The sequence below is a fragment of the Montipora capricornis genome, chromosome 6 (genome assembly GCF_036669925.1).
Source record: "Montipora capricornis isolate CH-2021 chromosome 6, ASM3666992v2, whole genome shotgun sequence".
Lineage (NCBI taxonomy): Eukaryota > Metazoa > Cnidaria > Anthozoa > Scleractinia > Acroporidae > Montipora > Montipora capricornis.
Window position 1 is genome coordinate 61,763,778 of NC_090888.1, and position 27,500 is coordinate 61,791,277.

The 27,500-nt window shown below is 39.1% G+C and overlaps 3 protein-coding genes across 3 annotated transcripts in view; 1 reads left to right on the top strand and 2 right to left on the bottom strand.

Moving 5' to 3' along the window:
• Positions 1-18,417, bottom strand: part of LOC138052734 (adenylate kinase 9-like) — a 45,359-nt gene extending 26,942 nt beyond the window's left edge. Inside the window, exons 1-12 of the mRNA XM_068899294.1 lie at positions 18,227-18,417; positions 17,673-17,729; positions 15,857-15,920; positions 13,265-13,414; positions 11,474-11,586; positions 9,244-9,438; positions 7,293-7,421; positions 6,821-6,895; positions 5,908-6,152; positions 4,458-4,638; positions 3,157-3,313; positions 115-436 (exon numbers count right to left, since the gene is read on the bottom strand). Coding sequence (XP_068755395.1) covers positions 115-436; positions 3,157-3,313; positions 4,458-4,638; positions 5,908-6,152; positions 6,821-6,895; positions 7,293-7,421; positions 9,244-9,438; positions 11,474-11,586; positions 13,265-13,414; positions 15,857-15,920; positions 17,673-17,729; positions 18,227-18,289 — 1,751 coding nt within the window. The 5' untranslated portion in view covers positions 18,290-18,417. The remainder of the gene's footprint in view (positions 1-114; positions 437-3,156; positions 3,314-4,457; positions 4,639-5,907; positions 6,153-6,820; positions 6,896-7,292; positions 7,422-9,243; positions 9,439-11,473; positions 11,587-13,264; positions 13,415-15,856; positions 15,921-17,672; positions 17,730-18,226) is intronic.
• A 1,666-nt stretch (positions 18,418-20,083) lies between these two features.
• On the top strand, positions 20,084-23,905 carry LOC138052737 (uncharacterized). Its single transcript, XM_068899296.1, has 5 exons — positions 20,084-20,179; positions 20,263-20,349; positions 20,723-20,842; positions 21,291-21,377; positions 23,089-23,905. The coding sequence occupies exons 1-5, from the start codon at positions 20,152-20,154 to the stop codon at positions 23,298-23,300; spliced, it is 534 nt and encodes a 177-aa protein (XP_068755397.1). The 5' UTR covers positions 20,084-20,151; the 3' UTR covers positions 23,301-23,905.
• LOC138052736 (histone deacetylase complex subunit SAP18-like) overlaps positions 23,709-27,500 on the bottom strand; it is a 4,367-nt gene continuing 575 nt past the window's right edge. Inside the window, exons 2-4 of the mRNA XM_068899295.1 lie at positions 26,736-26,785; positions 25,187-25,243; positions 23,709-24,278 (exon numbers count right to left, since the gene is read on the bottom strand). Coding sequence (XP_068755396.1) covers positions 24,011-24,278; positions 25,187-25,243; positions 26,736-26,785 — 375 coding nt within the window. The 3' untranslated portion in view covers positions 23,709-24,010. The remainder of the gene's footprint in view (positions 24,279-25,186; positions 25,244-26,735; positions 26,786-27,500) is intronic.

A 27,500-nucleotide genomic window follows, 5' to 3' on the forward strand; every position in this document is an offset into this window, starting at 1 on the left:
ATCTCGTTTCTGGCAGAAGGAATCGGCATCTGGAGACAAGAATAGCCTGCACCTCTCTTAACACCCCTTAGATCAATCACCATCAGGCAAATAATCAATTCCTCAGGTACTTACTGAGGGCCATCTGGGTTCATCTCCTGTAGTTCAGCATATCTTTGTTGGACTGCCTCTTCAATCACATCTGAATACTCATCCGGTGAAAGTTCTGGCTCTCGCTTTTCAGCCTCTGCCATAACTTCATTGACAATTTGAGCAACGTCCGGATGATTTGCATCAATCGGTAACTCTTCTTTGCCAACTTTTTTCGTTTTCTCTTCGGCGTTCTCTTCAGCCTCTTCTTCTTCCTTCGGTATTCCACTTTCATTCGTTTCCCCCTCCTCGCCTTCTTTTTCCTCACCATCATCCTCGTCATCTCGAGACTGTGGTGGTGCAGGCTCTGAAAAAAAAATATTAGCAAGAAAATAAATTGGGAACTGGGAAACAACTGTCTTGACATAAGTTATACGATACACGCAGTGCGGCCAAGCAAGACCTGTTCTAAGACCCGTTCTAACCACTCGTTGAATTTGATCTCGGTAGTCCCTGGTTCAACTTTTCTACTGCACTTGTAAAAAGACGACTGGTTTGCCTCCGGCCAGTTGGGATTCTTAAAATTGTTGTTCAGTTCGTTTCATTGACCCTGAAAAGCCCCTATGGGGAGTGGTCAATAAGGTATTACGTTCTTAGAAAGCAGGGGTGGTGCAGAAGTAGGAGCAATTGTCCCACAATGTGTCACAATGGCAAAATGTCTAAGTTTTTGGGTGACGAACTAGAGAAGATAGTGGAGATCTACTGTGGGTAACATCCAACATGGTGTTCAAGCAGTTTTTACAGGACTCGCAAATTTCACCTGGAAAATTGAAACTGACGCCTGTTAGGCTTATTTTGTTGTAATGATATTGCATTTTTACTGGGTTGCCGTAGGCATCCCAGTCGGACAATGGGTAGATTATTTTTTTTACTGGGTTGCCCTATGGCAAACCCAGTCGGAAAATAGGTAGATTTCTGTTTTTTTTTTTTTTAGTATTTTTTCCCGTGTCGGTAAAAGTCTTGCCTGTCACTCCCCTGGTAAGTGGTGTCTTTGTGCATAGAGCCTTCTGCGTGTATTTTCTTAGGATCGAGAGGGTAGTGGAACTGCGCAGATTTCTCTGGAGGACACAGTAGAATCATTAACTTAGCCTGCAATGACGTCGAAAGTCATGTAACGCGAATGGCGTTTTAGTGGATCCTTAAATACCTTTATGGAGCTCAATAATGGAAAGTCAGTTGGATAAACTAGGCAGGAATCTCAAAAGCGACGAGTAATGGACTTCGACAACAATCTATCGCCCGTCGAGACGAAATCAAAGTGAGCTGTATTTACCTGAAGTACATGGTAATTTGACACGATTGAGTTTCTTGTCTTCGCGCACGCAATGAAATAGGAAGAGGTTTTCGCCTCTAAGAGCAAATATGTTGTTTGTTTCAATAAAATTTTCGCTGGAAAAGGATTCTGTGGTATTTTCTGCCTTTGTGAATTATAATATCATGTTGTGTATTGAATTTTCGAGCTTAAGGTTGAAATGTGATATGGGAGAAGTCTTTTAGTATTGCTCTGTAAGCAGGAAGGGTTCACAGGCCTGTTGGAAGCGTGCTTGAGTTTCAACAAAATGAGCCCCAAAATCAGTGAAAAATTGTGACGCAGATGAATAATAAAGTAGCTGCTATTTCCAAAATGATGGAATTACCTGGTGATAAATAACGTCGTACGCGTCTTGGAGAGTAAATTTTGACTTTGCATAAACAAGAGTTGGGCGCTTGTGATCTTTGTCTTGCCTTCTCCCATTTCATTGTCAAACTTTATAACACTTGACAGAAAAAGAACCTTTCAAAAACCCGGTATCTTGCCATCATTTGACACAGATACTTCACTGTTTGGCGAGTAAACATGCCGCGGTAACTTAATCACGGCGCCCGCTGAATTCCGGCATGTCACTTTCGATTTTGCGATTTATTTGAACGTGGCAAAACACTCACAAAATGTTCGTCGCTGATCGTAACTTTTTACCTCCTATATTCACGGTTCAAAATTAATTTTGTTTTCATGTCGTAAATATTTTATTCTCGATCGACCGTCCCGGAAACTTCGTTCTGCTCTTTTTAAAACACTGTGTATCAATAGTTATTTGCTTTTGCATCAATATTTGTTTTGCATAAAGCAAGCTAACAGAATCTGTACCTTGCTGAGTTCGCATTTGTTAGCGTTAATAGTATTTTCGGTCAGATGCTTCTGTTTTATGAGGGGTTTATTGTTTTGGTCTCCCATCCTGACACTAACCCCGCCCGAAAGGGATTAACTTCAGTGAATTTTAGTATTACAAAGCTGTCAGATGCTCAGAGGGCACACTTGTGGTGAAAAGAAGTTGTGAGGGAACTTGAAAATTATCAACATGTCAGCCCAGAAGCCAATGTTTCTCGCTTCTCTTTTATTTGTTATTCTTCGGAGACTGGAATGCTGTATTTCAATACCACACAATTCAGTGCCTTCTGATTTTCTGTAACACGTACCACAGGCAACCCAGTGTATGCTTCACGGAAGCATCTCGTTTATGAAAGAATCGAGGAGACATCAATCATTTAAACTGTAGATTACATGAAATGATTTCATGGGAAAATGACGATTGTAGTTGAGGTATCTAAAACATTTTATCATACACTTCATCTATCGAACACAAATGATCAGATGGCTAGATAGATCAGGGGCATCGTATTGGGGAGCGCAATCGAGATTTTCACGGTTCTTTGCGACTGTAAACTGCTCGGGTTACCTCATACACAAAGATGATCTTTCGCTTAAAATGTCGATACACGTCAACATTTCCATCACATGGCTTTCACAGATATCTTCCATCACACGTTTCTCTACTGTGGGATATTTACAGAAATACGAATCTGACCAGTTCTCAGATAGCTTGACAGCCAAGTTAGGTAGAGCATTGCACAGCGTACATAATCGCAGGGTCCTAGGTTCGAGTCCCGTTTCAACTGCTCAAGATGCCAGGATCATTTAACATACCTCTCTACTGTTTAAACACCTCAAGGCTCATAAAGTACACTGTAGCCTTAAAAGGAACTTACGTTCTTCCTCCTCTTCTACGGCTTCAAGTTGCTGTGTCTGTTTCATAGCAGTTACTTTGGATATAGCGGACTCGACTGCTTCCTCTCTTATTTCATCCAGCATCTTTTTACTGGCTGCTTCTCTGCGCGGCTTAATAAGCTCATCGATGTCCAAGATCTGTAATTAAAACAAATTTTAAATATTAATACTCGTTCATCATCAAGGAAAAAGTTCACTGTTAGTACTCATCACAAATCATTATATTTGGCGTTATTAACGATAAAACTTTCTCATGATTGTGTCACCATCAGCTTTCCCTGGAAATGCAAACTAAATGCGCTTTCCCTTTCGCCGAAATGGCCGGCCAGACCCGTCAGTTTGCAAAGAAAATGCAACAATTTGAAGCAACACTTGCATGACGATCCCTCGCATTCTTCTGGAGGAGTATATATCATCCACGAAGTGCGTTAATTTGAAGGTGTTGTTGAGTTAGTCCTTCCAAATGCCCCGGTCTGGCCGGTCAGTTCTGTCAAATGGAAAGCGTGTTAAGATATTCTTTTAGGACCAAAGGACAAAACTGCAACCAAAGTAGGTACCAATCTTCAAGGGCCTCGTTTTCGCCTGGCTGGTTTTTTTACCCTTTTCAAAGTGGTTTTCTGGCTGCATCATTTTCGCAACTGTAGCTGGAAAATCGCACGAAATCGTTCTCAGTCCTCTGTTTATCGTTGTTTGTGGGGGTTTAAATGAGCCGGTAAAATCAAAAGTCTGTTAGATTTCCCTTGAGCAAACTGTTTGGTCCACAAAATAGGAAATTTTGTTCTTCCCTACGGAAAATCTCCGGTTCAAATTATCGCAAGTGCCATTTAAATTTCCTGACATTTTTGGAAAAGATTCCGTTGGAGAAGCGAAATCTCCAAATAAAAGTGCAAACATATATGAAAGATACACTGTTATGTAACTTGATCCAAGCGCGGGGAAAATGTTTGAATGTATAAATGTACAAACTTGTCACGATTAGTTTTGGCGGGTTTAATTTTGCTTTGCCCCGGTCAAAAAAGGGCGGTTAGCAAGATTTTAAAGCCAATCATTTGCACGTAACTTTAAAATGTCGATTGGAAACTCCTCCAGCAAACACATTGCCCTATCAAAATGCGAATTACACGCAGCTGGCGAAAAGTGCGGGGAGGCTCGTGAGACCAAGTTACTTGTATCTGATCAATTGGGTAAAAATGTGGTTACGAGATGAGAAATGTAAAATGAAAGCAATCGATATCCACTTGAAACGGTAATAAGTAGAAAGAAAATGAAGGTAGGGTTTTACCTTGGCCTTGTATCGCTCAGCCACTAACCGAGCCACCGTAGTCTTCCCTGAGTGGGGCGGACCCAAAACACACAGTTTACATGGAGGACGAGGAAGATGGGGAGCTAGGTAAGGACGAGGATTGCGCATAAAGTGCGCCAATGCTTCATTCGACGACATCACATAAAGTTTGTCCAAGAAGCTAAAGAACAAAGGGAAAATAAATATTTGAGAACAACATTGCGTCCTGGCGTTGAACGCTTTTAAACTGGTTAAGTTTAAGTTTAAGTCCTACCATCGCTTAGATAAGCTGCATTTAATTTCATTCTTAACGACTTTCCATTTTTAATAGTCTTTTCTTTTAATAAATAAACTTTTAAAAAAAGGCTTTAACTAGAAGGAGTAAGGTTTTTTGAATAAGAGAAGAAAATAATTATTGGGCAAAAGTAACACGGTTGAGTGAAATGGCGAGAAAACAAGGTTTCATTTCTGGACTTAAGATAGTATGTAGAGGTTGAGTTTGTCAGATCATTTCTACATCGACAAGTCAAAAACATGACCTAGTCATGGAGACTAAATCCAAATATTCATGCTTTACAATGGCTTTTTACGGCGTTTTCTTTTCATGACAGCCTATATTAAAAAGTACTTAATACACGATGTATATGTCTGGCCATCGTGGAAGACGATATCAAATGCTCTTTACAGGAAAAGTCGAACGCCCACACGGATGCATGCAAGCATGGCACTACTCCTGCAATATCAACCCCAGACATCTTCTCTTTTGCGCATGACTGAGGGAGAGAAGAGCTCTGGGGGAACCCTGAAACAAAGTGCCTTCTCATTGGTTTTCGTGAAAAACAATGAAAAGCGCCTCTGATTGGTGTATTCATGTTAGCACGAGGAGTGAGCAGGCGCCGAAGGTTCAAAGAGCCAATTTTTGACTATAAGATTTCTACTGTGCTTGTTCTTCTAGATAGAGTTTCCCGGAGCCTTGGATCATGCGCAGACCTAAGATCCGAGGCTCTGGTGACGAGAAGGGCTCCTCCTGTTGTTGTTCCCAGTTGTTATGGGTGCAAACAGTGTTTTGCCAAATGAACTGGCGCCATTGTGGCCTCCCCAGTGCCATCTTTTCCCAGTAAGCAGAAAATATCTGAAGAAGCTTATAAGATTGTGTTTTATTCAATTTTATTCAGACAGTTACACATTTATAATTAAAAGTGTGCTCTAGTTTTAATCCTATTTAACAAAATATCAATGAAAGATTTCTATTTGATTGTGGTACGTTCCCACAACCCATCTGGATACCTGCATTATTACTGAATTGACTACCGTGCGTTAACAAGGGTTTAATCCAACAATCTACTCGCTCTTATAGATTTTTCTCCAGATAATATTATTTAGCTTTCCATTATCTACATTGAAGTAAAAAGCTGTATACTCTTGTTTTCAGCATTAAACCTACAAGTACCTGACAGAAAACTGTGCCACTCCCTGCACAGTGTTGCCCTCTTTTAATGCGACTGGGCAAGCACGGCCCCATTTGCTGCGTCGCCATCTGAATTTAGGAGCTACCATCTCTGTTGCTGCTAATGTGCGAAGAAGGTCGTCAGTCTCTGTGTCGTCTGATATCTCATCTCCCTCCTCGTTCCCTTGTAAACGCAGTGGAACAAGGGCACGGTTCAATTTGAAGGTGTTCAGTTTCATCATAAGGGACTAAAATTAAAGAAGCAAACACAAGTAAATTCATGTCCGATCTCACCCATAGATCACTTGCTTGTAAAGCGCATTTGAATATGTCCATAGAAAATGCGCTATACGTAACTGATCAAAAATGACCAATGCTTTGGAGGCTGAATTTGACAGTGCAATAATGCTATTATTGGATACTGGACGAAAACAGCCAATTGCTTCATAGCTGTTGATGTTTTTTAAAAAGTTGTTTTATTAATTCGTCATTTCAAATCAAAACTTAACTTTGCCTCACTTATACAGGGTAGTATAAAAACGAAACACTTGAAAGCGAAGACGCAAACACCACAGTTTCAAAACGAAGCACACTAAAACTCGCTTAACTTTAAGCGAGGAACTGTTTTCACGGAATTGTTGGTTGACAAACGCCAAACGACCTGAAAAACCGCTCCTGAAAACACGACCATTGACATGATACGTCAATCATTTTTCGCACGCAGGTTATGGCGGGAAAACAAAGAAAAGCAATTTTAGCGGCTTTAAAATTGATTTTTCAGAATTTTTTTTTCGGGAAAATAGACTTCGCAGCCTACCCATTCAAGATTTGCAAAACCAAGAAATTTGAGCAAGACACCCAACTTTACCTTTACCGAGACCTTAATCTCCAAAATGACAAAAAACGTTGCACTCACTCTAAAGACGACTTTTGGATTTTCGTTGGCATCCAGCTCAATCAGTCGCTGTTGATCATGATCCGCGATGTAATCCTTTGGATTGAAATAAACACAAAGCCTTTAAGTTCACAATCTGAGCGCAATGACATTAACTCAATTTCCTTTTTAGAGCGGTTTTCAGTTGAGTGTCGAAAGTAATTAGCTAATTACTTTGGTTTTGCATCTACTTCACTCAGTGATTGGTTCAAAGTTTTCGCGCCACTTTTTCAACCAATCAGAAGTGAAACCAAAACCAATTGTGGCTCGCGCGTGCATATTTTCCCGCCTTTTGTGTCGGCTACGTGTAATTACTTCGAGTTTTGATTGGCTTACTGGATTGTTTCCGTCCTTTTTGATTGGTTAAAGTAATTACTATGGTTTTGGTTTTACGACACTCATTTGAAAACCGCTCTATCTTCAGCAATTGCACAATTGTTATTGGTTTTCTTACCTCTAGAGTCCTCAACATCATATCACGATATTTCCTAATGTTAGCAGCTACATTCTGTGGCAGGTCTTCTGGCCTCGTCACAAGTCTTGCAACTAGTTCAGGTGTGATCTCTTCCTGTTCTTCCTCCCCCTTTAACATAATCAATTCAAAGACGTATGTCATCTTATACATGTAGTTGCATGCCTAGGCCTGGTTGCTCAAAAGCCGATTAACTTAATCCAGGATTAGCGCAAACTTTTGTTTCAAGTTTTCAACTTTTTGAAGAAAGTTTCTGTTGCTTTTGTTTTTCAAGATTGACTTCTCCTAATGTAAAATTTTGCTGAAAATCAGTGTTGAACAACATTTGGGAGTTGAGAAATAAACTCCTTGGTTAATTTGTAATCTGGACCCTGGTTAATTAACAATTATTCTATAAGCGAGTGTTGGATCTGAGATCGTAAATACCCAACGAGGCGCGTAGCGCCGAGTTGGCTATAACCAGTCTCATATCCAACAAGCGCGAATGGAATAATTGTTTTATTAAATTCCTTCAACTCCAAAAATTTGGAAGTACAAAATACGAGCGGAAAAAGCGAGCAAATCCGAGCGAAATCGAAAAAAACTTGATGAGAACTGATGTGATGTTGTGTAATACGTTGTTGTCAGACAGACGCAGGCTCATCACAAAAATATTCTTGCCTTTTCGCATACTTCTAAACGTCGGAATTGATCCAAACTTTCCACAAAAAAAGTTTTCTTTCTCCTTTTTGGCTTTATTCAAAGAGAAATTTGGCATTCCAGCAAAAACATTTTTAGTTTAGCAACGCTTAACACAATCATTTACCTAATAAGGTCAAACCAAGGTCTATGAGCTGATAACCGAGATTGAGTGAACCAATCAGAGCACGCAAAATGCATTATCCGAGGTTGAGAATTTAATAATATGTATTATTAAATTCTCCACCTCGGATAATGCATTTCGCGTGCTCTGATTGGTTCACTTAGATAATCTTTAAATAAAGATTATCTAAGTGAACCAATCAGAGCACGCGAAATGCATGTTTTTGTGATGAGCCTGCATCTTTCTGACCACAAGCCTTACACAACATCGCATCTTCATCAAGTTTTTTTGATTTGGCTCTGATTTTTTCGTTTTTTTCGCTTGTACGTATTTCGTACTTCCAAACTTTTGGAGTTTAAGGAGCTTATTTCTCAACTCCCAAATGTTGTTCAACGCTGATTAGATTGGTTACAGCCAGCTTGGCGCTACACGCCTTGTTGGCTATTCACCATCTCATATCCAGCGAGCTCTCATGGAATAATTGTTAAATGCTATCATGTAGTTTCTGTCTATTATAGGTTCTATACACCAAAAAGCAATTTATCTCGTTGTGTCATCATGTTCACACATGTAGTCACGTTATGACCATGACCATGATGATCCTCATCATCATCATCATTGTCGTTGTTGTTGTTGTCTCATCACTGTCACCTCCTTTGCCAATGTCATCACGGTGTCTTGAAAACAAAGACCCCTGCGACCCCTAAGACTCGCAAAACAAATAAAGTAACCCAAAACCCTCAGTTTGGCTAACCCTAGGCCTAAAAACCAACTTTAGGCCTAGCTAGGCCTAGGGTTAGCCAAATTGAGTTTACTTTCTTCGTTTTCGAGTCTTTAGGGGTCTTTGTTTTCAACTGAAGACACCCATGTCATCAATAACAATAAGCTGTCACCCACAATGAACAACGACTCAAAACATCCAGTGGCATTATATATCTAAGCCACCTTTACCATCTAATAGTATATTAGAATTAATAATAATCTAGTCTTGGGCTTCATTATAATTTTAATGGGCTTCCCATCTCAATAATTGATTATTTCCACAGTTATCATCTCCACTCTTATCAGCTGAAGTCAGTATGGGCATAATCATAAAATCATCATCAATGCAGTCATTATGATCAACCCAACCTCTTCTTCTTCCTCAATCATTTCTTCTTCTAGTTCTTCCTCCTCATCTTCTTCCTCCTCCTCCTCTTCTTCATCCCTGTCTCTCTCATTTTTAACAGGAACATCTGGTGCATACTCACTCTTTGTGTACAGCCTGTCAGTCAGAGGATCCACACGCTGTTCACAGCGACGTTTCTCCAAATCCTTATCTGGTATCTGGCGAAAACACATACACATAAAAAGAGTATTATATTTGTTCAAGTGGCTCAGCAGGTAAAGTTTACAGGGGTCAAGTCACTGTCACTGATCACTCTCATCTGGTCATTTAATTACCTATGAATACTGAAACAAACATAATCCAGGGATGGCACTAGGATTTTTCAATCTGGGTCCTGGGACCCACATGTTTGACCAAATTGGGGTCCCAACCATTTTTGGGGGGTCCCAAAATCTAGGTGACCCTCTGTGACCCTCTGTGAGGAAAACCTATTTTTTAGGTTATGTCAGAAAGAGAGAGTAACCAACTTTCTAATCTTTAGCTTAAACAGTACTGAATACTGTAACTGGTATAAAGCATTGTCACTGGCAGCTTTGAACTGTTCATGTTAAAGCAATACTGGGCTTTTGATTCAGGTAGAAGAGCACGGAATGCATCATCAGAAAGGAATGCAAATGAGAGAAATTTACTTGCAAATTATTAGTACATGGAAGTTTGGCAGTGTGAGTTAGGGTTAAGGTTAGAGTTAGTCAAGTAACTACCACACTGCCAAACTTCCACACTTCCACACTATACTGGAAGTGTGGATTGAAGTTTGGTAGCATGGAGGTTTGGCAGTGAGGAAGGTTGGCAGTGTGGAAGTGTGGAAGTTTCGTAGCGTGGAAGTTTGGCAGTGTGGAAGTGTGGAAGTTTGGCAGTGTGGGAGTGACCTGAACCCTAACCCTAACCCACACAGTGCAAACTTCCACACTTCCACACTGCCAAACTTACATGCTACCAAACTTCCATGTACTAATTATTTGTGAGTAAATTACTCACATTTGCATTCCTTTTCTGATGATGCATTCTGTGCTCTTCTACCCAAAGTAAAAGCCCAATACTGCTTCTGTACTTTTGGGATCCACCTGATTCATGTACAAAATGTACCATACAAGTTCTTCTTTCTGGCAGCTTTTACCTGGTCTGCACAAATCATAGACAACTTATCGCCCAAATTCCTTGTTTGCAACCATCCACACACTTTTAGCCAATTTTAGCCAAAGACTCTTTACAGTATCTAAAAATTGACCATGTCTTCAACCTTTCACGGTTCCTTTTCAAGAAGTATGAGCACTTGTATTTCTCAATCAATCAATAAGCAAACAAATGGCAGGAGCTCAATTTAAAGTTTCCTGGATATTTATTCATCTTTCTCCTTTTCCCCAGTCTCCTTTGCATGGCTAAACCAATCCCATTGTCCCACAGATTGATATTGCTTTTAACCTTAATGTTTATTAATAATGACAGTTTTCTGATTTCGTCGCCAGCTCAAGCAGTTTAGTCTGCAAAAAAATTCAGCCCTTCAGGCCTTATACATACCGTAGTCATTTCAGCAAAAGAGAGGCAACCATAATGATTATAAAACAAAAACATAATATCGTCCTAATTATAAGTTTGAAAAGTTCTAATCTTAAGGTGCTCAAAGCATTTTCAAAGTGATAATTGTGTGGACAGCTGTAAAAAAGGAAACATACAGGGGAGGCCGAGCCATAAATCAGAGCGCGTAAGGTGGCCTTGACAGCCAGGGATGGATAAAAATAGTTGCCAATTTTAAAATTTTACATTCAAATGTGACCGAGTTGACTGTTCCAGACATTGTAATTATATAATATCAGCATTTATATGCTCTTGATCCTTGCAAATGCTTCTAATTTCAAAGTGCAAACGGAAAATACATTCGTATTCATTTGAAAAACTTGTTAGCCTTTGTTCTAATGCTAACTTTAGAGTTCAACACTAATAGAGTTCAACACTAAATCTCCGCATTAAGTTAATTGCTGTGCCTTGAAAATGAACACGTCACAATGAGGACGAAACACCAGATATTAAGTTTTATATTCGCGTCTTTACACATTTAAATAATTTGTGACATTTGTGACGGTGGTAAGGATAAAAATAGGACCACACAGTTTTTCCCTCCTAATTTCTTTGTTTCTCTAAACTTTTAAGTCAAAGTAAGGATATGGAAATTCTCTACTTTTCTTTTACATGTACCTTAAGGTTTATGACAAAGTCAGGAGTGAGAGACAAATTTTTCACAAGATCAAGTTGATCAGCCATCGACAACCAGTCCTCACACAATGAAGGGAATCCATCAAGTATGTAGCCTGAAAGGATATTAAAAGAAAATCATCCTGCTCTTCATGTCAGTTTAAACCTAACAATGGAACCAGAATTTGGATCATCCAATATTTCAATCTTCAACACCTTTTGGACTGCAAGCATATGGGAAACTAATGCATGAAACAGACCATTTTACAGTTGTTTTACACCTGTAGTTACCTGGCCTAAGAATGGAAGCGAGGCTGCCAGTGTTTTCATTGATACAAACCGTTTGTGCTTTTGTAATCATGTTAATATGGACTAATTATTACAACTGTACAACACAATTTAAATGATAAAACCAGTGGGGGCTGTATCAAATACAAGGTCACCGGCAGCCTCGCAGCCATAGGTCGCTGAGCAAACAACTGTGAAATGGCCTATTAAAGGAAAATTATGTACTGACATGAAAATGAGGCCCTATTCCTTTTTCATCAAAAGCATAGTCCAATTGGTGGCATAGGCTATATTAAATAATTATGTCCAGCCCCAATATTAGTTTTTTCCTTCAAAAAAAAGCAAGTACATGTAGAAAAACATCTCATTTAGTTAATTAATGGGTTAAGGAGTGAACCTAGATGTTGTTAACCCTTTAAGGCCTGAGGGGTCCCCCAACTGACCAGTAAAATCGTATGGCATTAGACAGTGAGAGTAATTGAGTTTAAGTTTGAGGCCGGACGTTTTGTCCCGTTGTTTACCATGATTTCACATCTCAGGTAATTGACGCTTTAAATTTTAACATTCCTTAATTAATTGGCTTCTTTTTTTTTTTTTTTGGACTTAGGTATCTCAGGAAGTCATGGGCTGAAGAACCACTATAAGACAATCGTGCATTATAAATCCTTCAAACTAACATTAAATGTCACATTGCCTTATTTTGGAATAATCAATCTGATGGTATTTTTTTCTCCAATCTCAAGAAATTATGTAAACAATATTTCTGTCAGAGTTTCAGGCCTCCTTTAGGGTTCCCTCCTCTGATGCACTTGCAAATTAAGGGCCTTACAATGGAAAATAACTAAGTCCGGTAGTTTTATTATCAAATTCGGCACTAATTGAAAGCTTTCCAAAACCCTGGAGTAAAATCTGTACACGTGTATACATATTAAGTGGCCACTGAGAGTTAAAGAGTTAATTAAGATCATGATAATTTTATGCATCTTGTATTCAAGTTGGATATTTTACAGCTACAGTAGGTCTCTTACTTTCAGTGCCTTGCCCTTAGAGCACTAAAAATTAATGATTGTTGATTTGAACAGTGAAAACGTGAGGTTAAAAACAAAACTTTCTTTTTGATAGTTAACCAATTCACCCCTAAACCATGCCGAAACCAGCCACTTTTACGTAGTATTTTACTGTCTAACATCAGACGATTTTACTTGTCAATGGGGAACCCCCAAGAGTCAATGGGGTTAAATCAAGAAAATTTCATTATAGCGCACCGGCTTACATTCATACACAGGCATGATTGATAAAAGGTGATTGCTGGTCAGTCCACGCGAGCCCCAAATGGCACTGTGCACCTACACCTTTACATTGTACCTTTCATCTTTTTAATTTACCCTGTCTCCTTATCGTAGTACATCCTAACAGACTTAATAAAATAATAATTTATTGTTAAGAAAATTAATATTATTGTTGTTCAATTGTAATATTTTCAGCAAAATAATTCACACACTGTACCATGATGAGCAACTTCTGGGGAACTGACTTTGTCCAGTAAGATTTTTGCGCATACTTCCTCAGGAATAGTTTCTCCTCGGAGCAAAATATCTTGCACATTGCCACCAAGTTCTGTTTGCAATTCAATTCCTTGATTGATTATTTCTGAGCCTGAAAAGAAGTGGTATTATTATTATTATTATTATTATTATTATTCTTATTTTATTCTATGACTAGCTCCGTGAGCGGGCAAGATGAACCAAATCGCGCGCTCTGATTGGCTACCCGAGCGGGCAAGATGGAGCGATACTGCCCGCTCGGGATTTCTCGCTTGGTCCCGCAAGATCAAAGATCATTTTTTGGTGTTTTAAGTCATATAATAAATCCTTTATTGACCAAGATTGTTCGGTCAAGATGACTGGATATTGGCCTCGTTCTTTTTTGCGTGTTTATGGACCTCGACTTCGTCTCGGACAATAAACACGCAAAAAAAGAACTTGGCCAATATCCAGTCATCTTGACCTCACGCTTGGTCAATAACCCATACATATAGCAGAGGATTCAACTGAATGCTACATTCTAATCAAGCGACACAGGGCGAAAACCGTAACCTGTGAGCCGTGGAGTAAAAATGAAAAAATAAACTTAAGTTAAAATCTATATATATCTATAAATATAATTATATTAAATAATCCTGAAAAGCTACGTTGTGTGTATGGTCCTCTTTCTATCTAAAACTCAGACTGCAACCTTGAAAGTCTGGGCGATATTCAACGTGCCCGAGAGCACTGCCCTCTGCATCTTTCACAGTACGTCTGTGCTTCTGCCTCCCACGAGCTCACGCATCATGACATCCAGCTCCCAGGCATCCATTATGATGTTATATTGCTTCACCTTGTAGCCTGGGAACTGCTGCCTCAGTTCCCAGTGAAGGGGTCCGTACTTAAGGGTCTTCTTCTAACCCTTTCCTAATGTAACCTTAGGCCAGGGCCAGGTTGTTGTAAAGCCGATTAACTTAATCCAGGATTAGCGGAAACTCTTGTGTCATGTTGTCGAGAATGGGGGTAGACACCCATGTAGTTCGATTGCATTGTTGCATATGCCAAGAAGTAAAGGAGGTGGGGACTCATGCGCTCTGTTGAAATGGAGTACAAAGCCATGAAAATCAAGGGTGCAGTCAGACTCCATGGTAACAAAGACCCTGCACTGGGAATGGTACGGAGCATAGGTCCATTTTGAAAGAAGCGGCTAAGTGTGCGGAGGAGTTTGGGTTGGAGTTGGATTTGGAACATGTGCAAAAGATCAAGACAGAGGTGAGGATTAGTGCCAAATCGAGAAGTTAGAGGATGAGATCAGAAACCAACAATGGCAAGGGAGTCTAGTGACTACCAGGCTGGAGGATGAGAGTTTGAGTGCGGACGGGTGTTTCTGGTGGCTCACAGAGTGGAAGAACTGCCCATCACACACAATCGCTGGACTCGTTGAGCTATACAAGCAGCTCTTACCAACGCGAGTATACACGAGTCAGAATACCCATACAAGCGTGAAAGGTGAGCTGAGGTTCAGATTATGCAGCAAGGTCCCAGAGAGTGTGGCTCATATCTTGTCTTGTCTCTCTAGCCACGACACAACGCTTAAGGTACTGTTTTACGAGCTGTTGTACGATGAGGGAGTTATAGACGAGATACCACCCTGGTACTCACCCGACAAGCCCAAGCCTGTGTATGAGTCAGAGAACGTTAAAGCTTATTGGGATGTCAATATATACGCCGATCAACAAGAGGTCAGATGCAATAGGGTGGATGCACGTATTGTAAATCATAACTGCAAGAGAGTTGTGACTCTGGAAATGTCAATTTCCTGTGGGTTAACAATAAAAAAAGAAAGGATGACGCTTGTTTGGTGAGGTTAATAAAGACAATGACCTGTAAACCTGACCTGTGAACTGCAACAAATACCTTGCCTGTGGCAGACACTGAAAGACTGAGTCATAGTCTATTAATTTTAGATAGTGCTGTGCTATAACTTCATTGCTTATAATAGTAAGGTCAACTCTAAAACAAAACAAAAGGGCTGCCACTGAGATTGGGCTGAGATTATTATTTACTGTAATTTGTGTAATTATCCACAAAAATCTGCAAAATTAATAAATGATTCTTAATGTTTAAAATAATTGTAGAGAAAGCCTCAGAACTTCAAGTACAGCTGTAATACTGTAATACTGATTGCTTGGGATTTTGGTGATGGTTGCAGCAAGACAGATATATTGTGACATTTACACAACATAATATTGCATGCAAATATCATTTTGCACCCATATCAGATGACTCCTACAGTAACATACATGTAATTTATTCCACAGACTACAATGAAGGGTAACAATTGGCACAAAAAAATATTATTGTTGCTATTACATGTACATGTACATGTCCCAACATCATCTACACATGTACAGTACAGTGTTATTATAATAAATTATTATTATGCATTGGCATGTCTTATTAATACTGTCATACTAATTATAATAAATTATAATATTTTTACATTTTATTATTATAGAAAATGTGACAGCCTACTGCACACAATGATCATAATTCTTCAATAAATACTCACCATTTACGAGCTCACATTTCCACACTCTGGCTAATTTTCTTGCCAGAGTTGTCTTTCCTGATCCCTGTTTTAGAGGGTGATTAAAACAATAAATGTTTAATCTTTCTTTTAAACAAAGGAATCTGTAAAGGTTAACGATTAACTTTTACAGTAGATTGTTTGTTTGTTTTTAATTTGTTTTTTGCCAGCTCTTTGGCTATTTTTGGTGAGCCCTGAACTTTGGAATCAAAGTGCCTAATGTAAAGATCGATGCTCTGACATCACATCATCATCATCTCCCTTTACTGTGATTTTCAAAATTCTGCAGAATCTCCTCTTCAAGTGCAAATGGCCAAACCGTGTTTTCTTGGCTTCCATCAGTCAAACTTCTGATGCCAAGTCAAGAGTTGACCTAAAACCACAGATGCTGATCAAATCACTGATGAGGGACATTCATACATTCATACGTTACTCGATGCCTAGGGAAAGCAATGGAATCTGTAGGAATATTCTTACTGAAGAACCTCTAAAAAGATATAATAATGGTATTCAAACTGTGAACTAAACAAAAACTCTAATTCACTTTCTGGAAGCAGTCAGTCAATCTTCTGGGATACATTTAGAAATTTGATTGATGAAAGCCAAAACACAGTTTGGCACCTTAGCACTTGAAAGTGAGATTCCGCAGAATTATATGAAAATTGCAGTAATTCATGTTTATTATACCATGTGCCATGCCTCACGGGTCCAAACCACACCATACATTATGGTGTATTCCTTTCATCCTATATTACACAGGACTGTCACTAACTTTTAAAGAATTATTAACGTAGGGAAATCAAAGAAGTTGGTGGGGAAACCGTAGGGAAAACAGTAGGGAACAGTAAATTTGCAATATTAACTATAATACTATAATACTATTCCTCTCTTAAGTAGACAGGGATGAAACACTGGTTAGGCGGAAAAATTCCACGGTCCCCGGCCCTTGATGACAGCCCTGTTCACATCTTGTACATCATCATGAGAGGGGGTGTACAGGTCAAACTTTAAATTTGAGCACTAGTGAACATTCAATGTTGTCTGCATACTTTTATACAGTCAGAATGGGAATGTATCACTCCACCACCAAATGTACTTAAACATAAAATTCATATCTTCGAGCTAACGTGTAATATATTCTCTGTTGCTTTAATCATTGTCATTTACAGTTTATTAAAAATTGCAAAACAAAACAAAACATTGCCCTTTGTGTTGATGAGTACCTTGATATCGTTTTGCAGCTAATATCTCTTAGCATTTAATATCCACCAAAATGTTGCAAAGGCACCAAATCAAATTAAGAACATTATTTCAACATTATTCTCCATACATGTATTTCTGACAAATATGAATAATGGCATGGACTTCCAAATTAGTCCCTTTACCTAAACCCTTGAACAGAATTTAGTAACATCTTACAATAGAGCGGTTTTCAATTGAGTGTCAATTACTTTGGTTTATTATTACTTCACTCAGTGATTGGTTCAAAGTTTTCGCACCATTTTTTCAACCAATCAGAAGTGAAACCAAAACCAATCGTGGCTCACGCGTACACATTTTCCCGTGCTTTGTGTCGGCTACGTGTAATTACTTCGAGTTTTGATTGGTTTACTGGATTGTCTCAGTCCTTTTTGATTGGCCAAAGTAATTACTTTGGTTTTGGTTTTATGACACTCAATTGAAGCTCGCTCTAATAATAAACAAATAAAGAAATATATAATTATTAATCAAGTGACATATAAAATTTTCGTGGACAAGGAATACTGTATGCCGAATTCCAGTTCGCCTATAAACTTACCGGCTTCCCAATTATTATGAAACACGTTGGTTTGGAGTTCAGAAAGCGTCTTTCTGCCTGAGAAATAGTTTAAATGTTCGTAATTAATAAATCAAACTAACTAATACGTAACCAAGTAGGTCTTCCAATGGGAAACCATGGATCTTCAAACTTCATGTAGTGTGGCTGATAACACAGCAGTCCGACTGTTACCTTATTTTTCCAGTACACAAGTTACTGGGATACAATATAAATTTGACATTTTTAAATTTCAGTTAAGCAATGCTCCTCGTAAAAGGGCTCCCACACCCGAAAATGGAGCTTGATTTGACCTCAAACGCAAAACGGTTGAACTTGCCACAGGAATATCTCGAATATTAAAGCTTATTCTGTTTTAATATCTCCCCTGTCTTAACTGAATTTCAAATCTAGGATTGGGAAAAGCTTTCTTTGTCGTTTTAAATAAGTAGACCAAGAATATTTTCTCTACTGTACACGGGAGCTACAGAAAGTCTGATCGGGTACAGTATATTTCGCAACTTGTAAGTTTTCGTCGTTCCAAATTCTCCTCTTACCTCATCCTCGTTGAAGGGATCTTCTTCTATTGTTTTAATAGAAAGCACGGTATCGGATGCCATATTTCCACTTTCAACTGAAGAAATTCAACGCGGTTTTTTTCGTGTCGATGTGCATTTGTTGAACTGACTTTTCGCTGCTGCTCAATGGTCTCGCCATGAAATAGCTGCTATGACAACGACAATTGTTTACGTCGATGACCGCTGGGGTCTGAGAATCGTTTCTCTTCGCCGCAGGTTCGCCGCAGGCGGCTGGCACGAGGCAACGGAGTGCTATTTGTAGTAGAAGCCGCTGTTACATCTTGAAACTTTTAGCTGAAACTTATGTGCAACGGCGCTGCAAAAAAGGTTCAGCAGTGTAACATAAGAGGTCGAAACTCGTTAGGGAACGTTGAAACTGGTCTCGAAATATTGTTTACATACCCTACGAGCAGAGTCTCTTTCCGCTTCCTAGGGTTAGGGTTAGGAAGATCGAAAGAGACTCCGCCTGCCCGCAGGGAATTGCTTGCAGGGTATTGTTTACATGGGGCGGGCGGCCCGGGATCGATTCCCAGATTCTACGCCATGTGTGGGTCGAGTTTGTTGCTTCTCTACTCTTCCGAGAGGTTTTTCCCCGGGTACTCCGGTTTTCCCCTCTCCTCAAAAACCAACATTTGCAGGCGTAGCTCAGTTGGCTGGTGCGCGGCTTTCGGAGCAAGGGGTCCCGAGTTCAATCCTCGGTGACTTCAACGTCTGTTTCGACTTTCCTCTGATCCGTGTAGCCATAGCTTTAAATATCCGTGAAACGGAGCACTGACAGAGGGAGGGGGGTAAAAGGCGCACAGTCGGCTTCCATTGATACCAGTTTCGTAACTGAAGGAACTACCTGATGTTAAATAAATTGACTGTTATGGCCTTAGCCGGTTTCTGATTGGCTTACGCAGCGTAGCGTAACAAGACCGAGCGAGACCAGTTTCACGAAGTGGTATTACACGGTGAAACTCCTGTTTTTATCACCACTGCGATTACTGCGACCGTTGCAGAAGTAGAAAGCGGTTCTTTTTTTCGTGAAACTTGTCTCGCAACGGAAGTTCAAAAAAGTTTCACGAAACCGAACATGTTACATTTGTTTCGCAGAGCAGTTGCACACAAGTTTCAGCTAAAAGTTTCAAAGTGTAACAGCGGCTTAAAGCCGGCCTTACACTAGCACAAAAATCTGGCACGAAACTCCGAAATCTCGGTACAGTGCTGATGTTTTTCGGGCACGGCACGATAATTTTTTCGTGTGTAAACAGAACAAACAGAGTTCATATTAGGAATCCGCGCCAGAAATTATAGGGGTGACGAGCACATCTCTGGAAGAGTGCTCGGGACGTACTCCAAATAGTCCAAGCATTGGTACCGTGCCGCTATTTGGAGTGCAGTGCCAATTTTTGTGCGTGTGTAAAAGGGGTAAAATAACTCTCCGCTCTGCAAAACAACAGCTTGAAGTAACCAGATTTTAAGTTTTGACGACAAGGTGAACCCGTCCTGGGATCATGGCTTGGACTACATTGACTCGGCAACTTAAACGAGATGGAAAAATCGCAAAAATCAAATTTTTCAAAGAATTTGCCGCTGTTGTTGCTTAAATTCCTTAAGGAGGAATTCCTTTACTGATTTAGAATGTACCTCTCGGTTAGGTAAACAATAACAAAAAACAGAGAACATTGGATTAAAGCTGAAAGCCCGGTACCCTGAAAAAATCTGTGTCACTCCCTGTTATATTCGTTGATGTTTGACGTCACTGGCGGCAGTCGCGAAAAAAGGCGGGAAAAATAATTAAATTTTCTTTCTATAAGTCTACTTTACCTTCAGTTAAAAAAAGACAAATTTCAGCAGGCTATCGCTCTCTTTGGAAAACGCTGAACATGGTACAATAAAACGAAAGATGTGGTAAAACAGAAATGTCTTTTATCACCATCCACTTTGGAGGTAAGAAATGTGTTTTGTTAGCCTCTATTCCTTTTGCAATTCAATTTCCTGATGGCTATATATGTTTGCTTTTAATTTGACAGACAACCAGAAGTTGTTGTTTAATTTGCTGTGCCCAACTATTGTTTTGTACGAAAACATCAAATTTCGATGTGGCTGCGACGATAAAGGTACATGAGCTTAACTACGTTTTGAATTTCGAGTTAAAAGTCAAAGGAAACGTTTTTGCTATACTTAAGCTCAATAGCATTCATTTAAAAATATTAATATCCCAACCTCTTTACCTATTGAGTAGAAAGGTAAACTTAAGTTAGTTAGGACGCAAATCTCTTTTTTAGGAATAAGTCAATATTTAATATTTTATTTCGCATTCAAACGTACGTGTCCGTTTTTTGCTGTGCCATTATTTCAAGATTTAAGCTTAAAAATAAAGACCAAACAGCGTCCGGTATGATCTTCTCTGGAATAAAATGGTCAACATTCTCAGTATTATGACTGCAAGCTCCATCCTAGAACGATTCATTTACCTATGTTTCTTGTTAGTTGTCATTGACATCGCAGACGAAAATGGTTCCCTCAAAAGTCTGTCCGAGCGACCACACGAGATTTTTGCATCTGAATTCCTTCAAGGAAGAGGAAGTTTCGTGCTTCTTAAAAAAACCAGTAAGTCTGAACGGTTTTCAAAACCATTTTTCGTTAAACTTGTCAGCGAGAGTTGCCTCATTGTATAAAAATAAGCTTATTAAATCCTGGTGCATGGGAATGCACTTCAAGGGAAGTTTAGTATTCTTTTAACCCTTTCACTCCCAAGAGTGACACTTATAGATTTTACTCTGTCTAACGCGAGACGATTTTACTCGTCAATGGGGAACCCCACAGGAGTGAAAGGGTTAAAATGCGGGTCTCATTCCCTACGAAGATAAGAAGAAATTTCCCTAATTGTAAGCCCAACGTCAGCGTTTTTCAGGGTCTTCGAGCAGGGACGTACAGGTTTAATTAATAAACCCGATGCAACTTTCTGTATAACCACAGTATAACCTTTTGAACCTTTCTTTTTTTAGAGATCTTTTGCTTCGAGTTAATCTGATCACTGTTCTATTATTTTTCGTAGAGAAGATGGATACCGTATCAGGGAAGGAATTCCCCACATTCGAGCCACTGTTAAACAACGTGAATGAAATATATCCCGATTTAATGTGTGAGTTTGTTACACTTCTTTTTTTATCTTGAACACTGTCTAGTAAGGGGTAATAGCTCTTTTGCAACAGTTATCCTGTACTAACTTTTCCCCAAAGTTTGAACAATCCGGTTGAAGAAAATTATTTTAATTCTTTCATTATATGCCAATCTCGACCCCAGAGCTCCTCTCCTGACTAAGGGGGAGAAGAGCTCTGAGGACCCCTGCATGAAACAAAGTGTGTTCTCATTGGTTTTCGCGAAGAGCAATCAAAAGCGTCTCTAATTGGTGCATTCATGCAAGCACGAGGAGTGAGCAGGTGCCGCAAGGTTTTGGCTATAAGAACCCTACGGCGCATGTTCTCCTACATAGAGTTTCCCAGAGCTTTGGGTCGATCCGGTAACCTCAAAATATAACAGGAACGGTTAACATTTCGCATACCAAAGATACTTAGCAACATAAAATGTGATTGTGTGAAGACAAATTAAAAGGGAAAACAGCTCACTTCCGGTTGACGTCCGTGTCTCCAAAACGTCGCGTGCTCCTCCCTATATTAGGGAGCTTAAGATCTACGACGGCGACGTCGACGAAAACGTCACCTCAAAATAGAACTTTGCTCTAGTAAAAGTCTTTCGCGATTATTCCATCTCGTTCACGTCGTACAATGTGGGCGAAGTATCCTAAAAATAAATTGGTACGGGCGGTTTCGGACTGAAAATAGAGAATAAAAGATTCTCTGTTGCATGCTAACGCTGTCGCCAAAACCTAAAATTTAGTGATTTCACGTCGTCGTCACGCAGAGAACCGCAAAAATATGAGCTAAAATCCGTGCCGCACGTGCAGCACGATTATTTATGCTCTTTTAACCAATGATATCATGATATCATTGTTTTCTGGCGTTTTCGACGACCTCGTCGTCGTAGATCTTAAGCTCCCTATTTATCCTCTTTTAACCAATGATATTGTTGTTTTGCGGCCTTCTCTTTGACGACCGCATCGTTGATGGTAAAGTCCCTATTTCTGGCTGTGGTTTCAGGGAGGATAAACAAAAGGTGCAATTATATCTACATCCGCATCTCACAAACCAGTAGCTCTTGCCATTTTCAGTCAAAACAACAGGTGATGGGGTTATACTCATTTCTTTCACTATATATTGACCGTTACCCAGCGTGGGCGCTTGCACTAAGTCTTCGTCTTCAGGTCAAAACAACGTGCATTGTACCTTGTCTGTAGTCTGGGCAGCAAGCTAAGCCAAGCTTTCCTGTGTGAAAGAAACACTCGGAAGAGACCTCATTTGATCACCCAATCTTTTACGCTACCAAAATGTTACTATTTCTGAACGTTGGTACACAGATTTCCTGGAAACCAATTCAAGTACCACTAAGGAATTAACTGACGTCATTCCGTCCCATTTCACGCTTTCAACGTTTCATTGCAATGAAAACTCTTTAGAAGACAATGCAACATTCCTGAATTTCCCCTAGACCATTAATCGACTGAAGCCCACATATAAAGTCTGCCTGCATGAAAGTAAAAGATTACAAAACACAAATCTTGTACCCTCAGAAGATATGCAAAAGTGTAAGTTCTCCAAAATGGCTTGTTGTTGCTCTGTCCTTCTTGTCCAACTGATCAATGTCTTTGCAATTCCCGCTTCCATATTTATGTTCTCTTTGCAATAGTTATAAATGGTTTTATGGAAACGTGAAAATAAACAATACTATTTCCACAGCTAAAGTTCATAACAACAGGATCAACCCAGATGTTGGTCTTCCACTCCAAACATCTACACAGCCTCCTGCAAAGAGTTCAGTGGTTCCAAAAACCAAACCCAGCCAAAGAAATAAGCCAAGATCACCTGCACAAAGGGCTGGGTCTTTGGCAGGAAATACACTTGCAGTATCTACGACCAAGCTCAAAAGTAACTCCAGAATATTAAAATAGCCCAAGCTAGGAGTTTTATACAATGATCAGGGTCTCTTCCTGCCCAATTTAGATACCATTCCTTGGTGCGTAAGTTTTTAGTCACCAATGACAAATGTGCATTGCTTCAATAACTGGAACAAAACATTTCTGACAAAAAAACAATGAGTTGGAAAAAAAATCTTTACAAGGTACTCAGGGGAACTAAAACATGTCATAGATTGCTAATTGGTAAAAAATTACCCAGCACATCAACCCCAAAGCTCAATAATTGATGACAACAAATTTGTACTACATTAGGTACTATTAAACACAAACTCTGAAAATTTGTACAGGGATTTGCAAGTCAGAATGTGTGATGACTGTTACAGTTTTATCTTGTCCATTGTTTTAGGAGACATTCAAATCAGTGACAGCAATAAAAAACAATTTTGTTAATCGTTGTTCATCTTGTATTTATTGTAAGGAGCAGTAGAGCAGATTAAAAGACAAAAACTCGAGAAGGTAGACAAATGAGAGACTTGGCCCAAAACAAAGAAAAATTACATGTGCAGAGTGTATTTTTACCACAGTTTACCAAAAAAATAATGTAATTAAAACATTTGAAAAGGAAAGGAAATAAAGACTACCTAAACACTTGATAAAAACTACACTGAACTGCTTACGATGAATGACAAAAACGTTGCCAAATGAATGATTAAAAAACAAACATAAAAATACTGTTTTTAGTGTCAATATGGCCTATCTCTTCTTCCCATTCTTGGTGGCTGAATAGCAACATCAATGAAATCTCCTATTTGAAACTTTTTGGACTGTAGCGTAATAACATCATCATTCCCCTTGTGTCCTGCTACTGTGGAACCAATCTCTTTCATGATGAATCCACCCCGACGAGCATCAGGAAATACAATGGCAAAATCAAACATTGTGCCTCTACGTCTTGCCTCTGGATTAACTTCTTTCACAAGGCTCATCAGCTCTTTCAGCGTGGCATCTTTCCTAAAATAAATAACATTATATGGTGAGTACTCATTGCCACTTTAATGGGCACTCTGATTGAGAAAGTGCCAAGGCATCATAAATTGTAACCATAATGTCCACGAGACAAATTGAGGTAATTCCAAAGGCAAATTGTTATGTTTGGCCATTGATTCTTGAGAATGTTGACGAAATTTACCTTGGCAAATTGCAATTACTTGTCTCAAGAATTAATATTTTTTGATGACATATACATTAGTTTACAAAATGTACATGATGTGTGACGTTTCAGACGATGAATGAACTGACAAGTGCTCACATCACTGAATGTGATCACCACTTGAATAAACTACAAAGCTACACAACTGTATAATGAACAACTCATCAACCTTAGATGTTTGGCTTTACAGGAAATTTTGGTGTTCAATAAGTACTGCCGCAAGTCCTCCATTTGAGATTTCCCCACAAAGACCTCACTCTTGGTTAATATATATTTATTTACTCATTGACATCTAGGAGTGAGACTTAACTCATTCACAACTAAGGCACTCCGAATCGGCAAGTAAAATTGTCCAGCCTTACATAGTATAGCCAGAGTAAAATCTACAAGCCTCACTCACAGGGGCAAAAGGGTTAAAGAGGGCATCCCAAAAAATAACATTCAATTTGGAAAATATGTCCCTTGCAGATGAGTCTGTTAAAGGTTCAAACATGCCAAAATTACATAAGTTGCTTCACTTTCACTTAGGTTTGCACTGTATTCAAGAAAGTATTAGAAACAGCTACTGCAAAAAAGCATCCTTAAATAGGGCAAGGATATTTTTGCTTCTAAAAAGAACAAATCATTCTCTGAAAAAGGAAAATGACAAGAAGTGCAGCAATCAATAATATTCAAAAGAGCAACATCCATTAATTACTCTCTTCCTCACCATGTGTACACTTGAAGCTCATTTGATGGTAAAGCAGTTCTGGAGTATTCATCTAATCTGTTTTCACAACAAGAAATCATCCATCAGAAAGTGATATATTGTTTTAAGACGCTCAAACCACAACAAGAGAGAAAAGGCTAAACTGGCAGGACAAGTGTGACATAAACATGTATCTGTACTGTTTGCAACATTAAATACAATGTACATGTACTACATGCACAAGAGTTATGTTCAAGACACACATTACAATTTTATGCAACTAGAACTACATGTAACTTGAGGATAGTTTGTCTATTTATAATGAACATGGGCACAAGATCAATCATGCATCACAGATGCACAACAAAATAACTTTTAACCCATTGACCCCTGGAAGCGAGGCTTAACAGGTTTTACTCTAACCCCAGACAATTTGGGGTGTCAATGGTTAACACCATAAAGACTCGTGAATAAGCTGCACCTTTTTGCGTTTTTGCTTTTGCTTATTGAAACCTGTTTTTGATCACTGCTTTCGGTAGAAGTGGCGGCTCTTAGAGGAGCCGTTTGATTGCATCTTCAAATTGTAAACCTGAATCTTGCTCGCCAGTAGTTCTTTCAAGCATTTCATTTGCTCTTTGTTTGAGTAGTTAAACTCTAACTGGCATGGAATCTCCAACACTGATTTCTCCACTTCGTGCAAGAAAATACCACGCTATTTGGGAGAACTTGCGAGGCAAATGGCCGACCGTTTCATTGCCCTTCATTACTTTCATGGACAAGATAAATGTTGACAGTCACGGAATAGGGAAATTGACTAAAGAGAAGCTGTTAAAAGGTATTTTCAGAGTTGAGTAACTTACTAATGTCACTGCAAATACACAACATTAGATTTTGTCAAGTTTATTGCTAACATCTCCAAACAAACGACCAACTTTTTTTACAAGAGTGCTTTTTTTGGAGTTCTTATTTTCTCCAAAATCATGCTTGAAAGTTGGGGATGCGGTTTATACACGAGTGCAGCTCATACACGAGTCTTTACGGTATTTGACCAAGTTAGTCAAGATAAATTTCTGCATACAGCACAATAGATCTGTGGTATTAAAAACAGCTCTATTAATTTAAAGGGTTTACAAGCATTTCTTTCTTAACTTTCCAAGGCCTAGAGTGTAGCATTAATTTGGTGGAAACACTTCGGAACACTTCCTGTTGAAACTATTGATGACAAAAAAATGAAGCCAATAAGCTCCTAGCAAAAGTGACTATTCTTAACCACTGATTGATACGAAAGCACAATATAACAATAATTATTCAGGAAAGCAAAATAAAAAGCATAAAAGTTTGTTGAGGAAAAGCCAGTACAGCTATATGCTGTAGCTTTGAAGTGCTTTCTTTTAACTTACCAAGTGCTTCATAATTAAGTCAATATGCACACAATGAAAAGCATGAACAAAAAAGCTATTAATGATTAACAACTGTGCCAGTGCATTTTCTGAGAAATAAAGGTCTGTACTCTTGCTTCAGCTATTATTATGCACCAAAGATAGTCCACCGGGAAAATGTGATTAATCACCTGTGATGACGCCCTTGATTACAAAACACTCGAAGAAGTAAAGGACATGTCTAAAGGAAAAAGGAAAAAAGCACACAATAAAGTGCACAGTTAGTTTTGATACTTCCATATTGGTAGTACTTAATGATGATGGTGACAATTATATATTACCAATATCATCATATCATTGCTATTATGAAAAGACATGTGACATGGTTCTATATGCTTGGAATGCCTTAGAGTCTGAGTGGGTGCTGTTGCTGACAGAAATGAGAAAATTTGGAAGGCCAGTATGAAAGTTGTGTCCATCGTTGTGGTGATGCTTGGGACAATGATTCCCTAAGGCTTGGAGGGCCAACTTAAAATTACTGGAGTGAATCTTGGTATGAATCAGGACTGCCTTATTATGAACAGCTTAAATCTGAACTGTTTTCCAGTTGAATACTAAGAGGCTCCACATAATGGTAATGATAATTGGTGGTGATGGTAATGATGATAACAAATCCTCAAGCTTATCAGCTTAATGACTGGGTAGTCTGCAAATCAAGTCACATCTAATTTTGATTAATAATGCTGCCCAAATCTGGAGCACCCAGAGCAAAACTCCTCAGAGTTGAGTAGAGAGCCAACATACTCATTCTGCATATGACCATGAATATGGGAATCAAACCAGACTCATTGGTGAGGCAAGTGCTCTCACCACTTAACCAACCCTGCTTTCCGTGCTCTTTGACTACAGTCTACTGCACTTCCGATCCAAGTGCAGAAGACAAAACTAATGATACA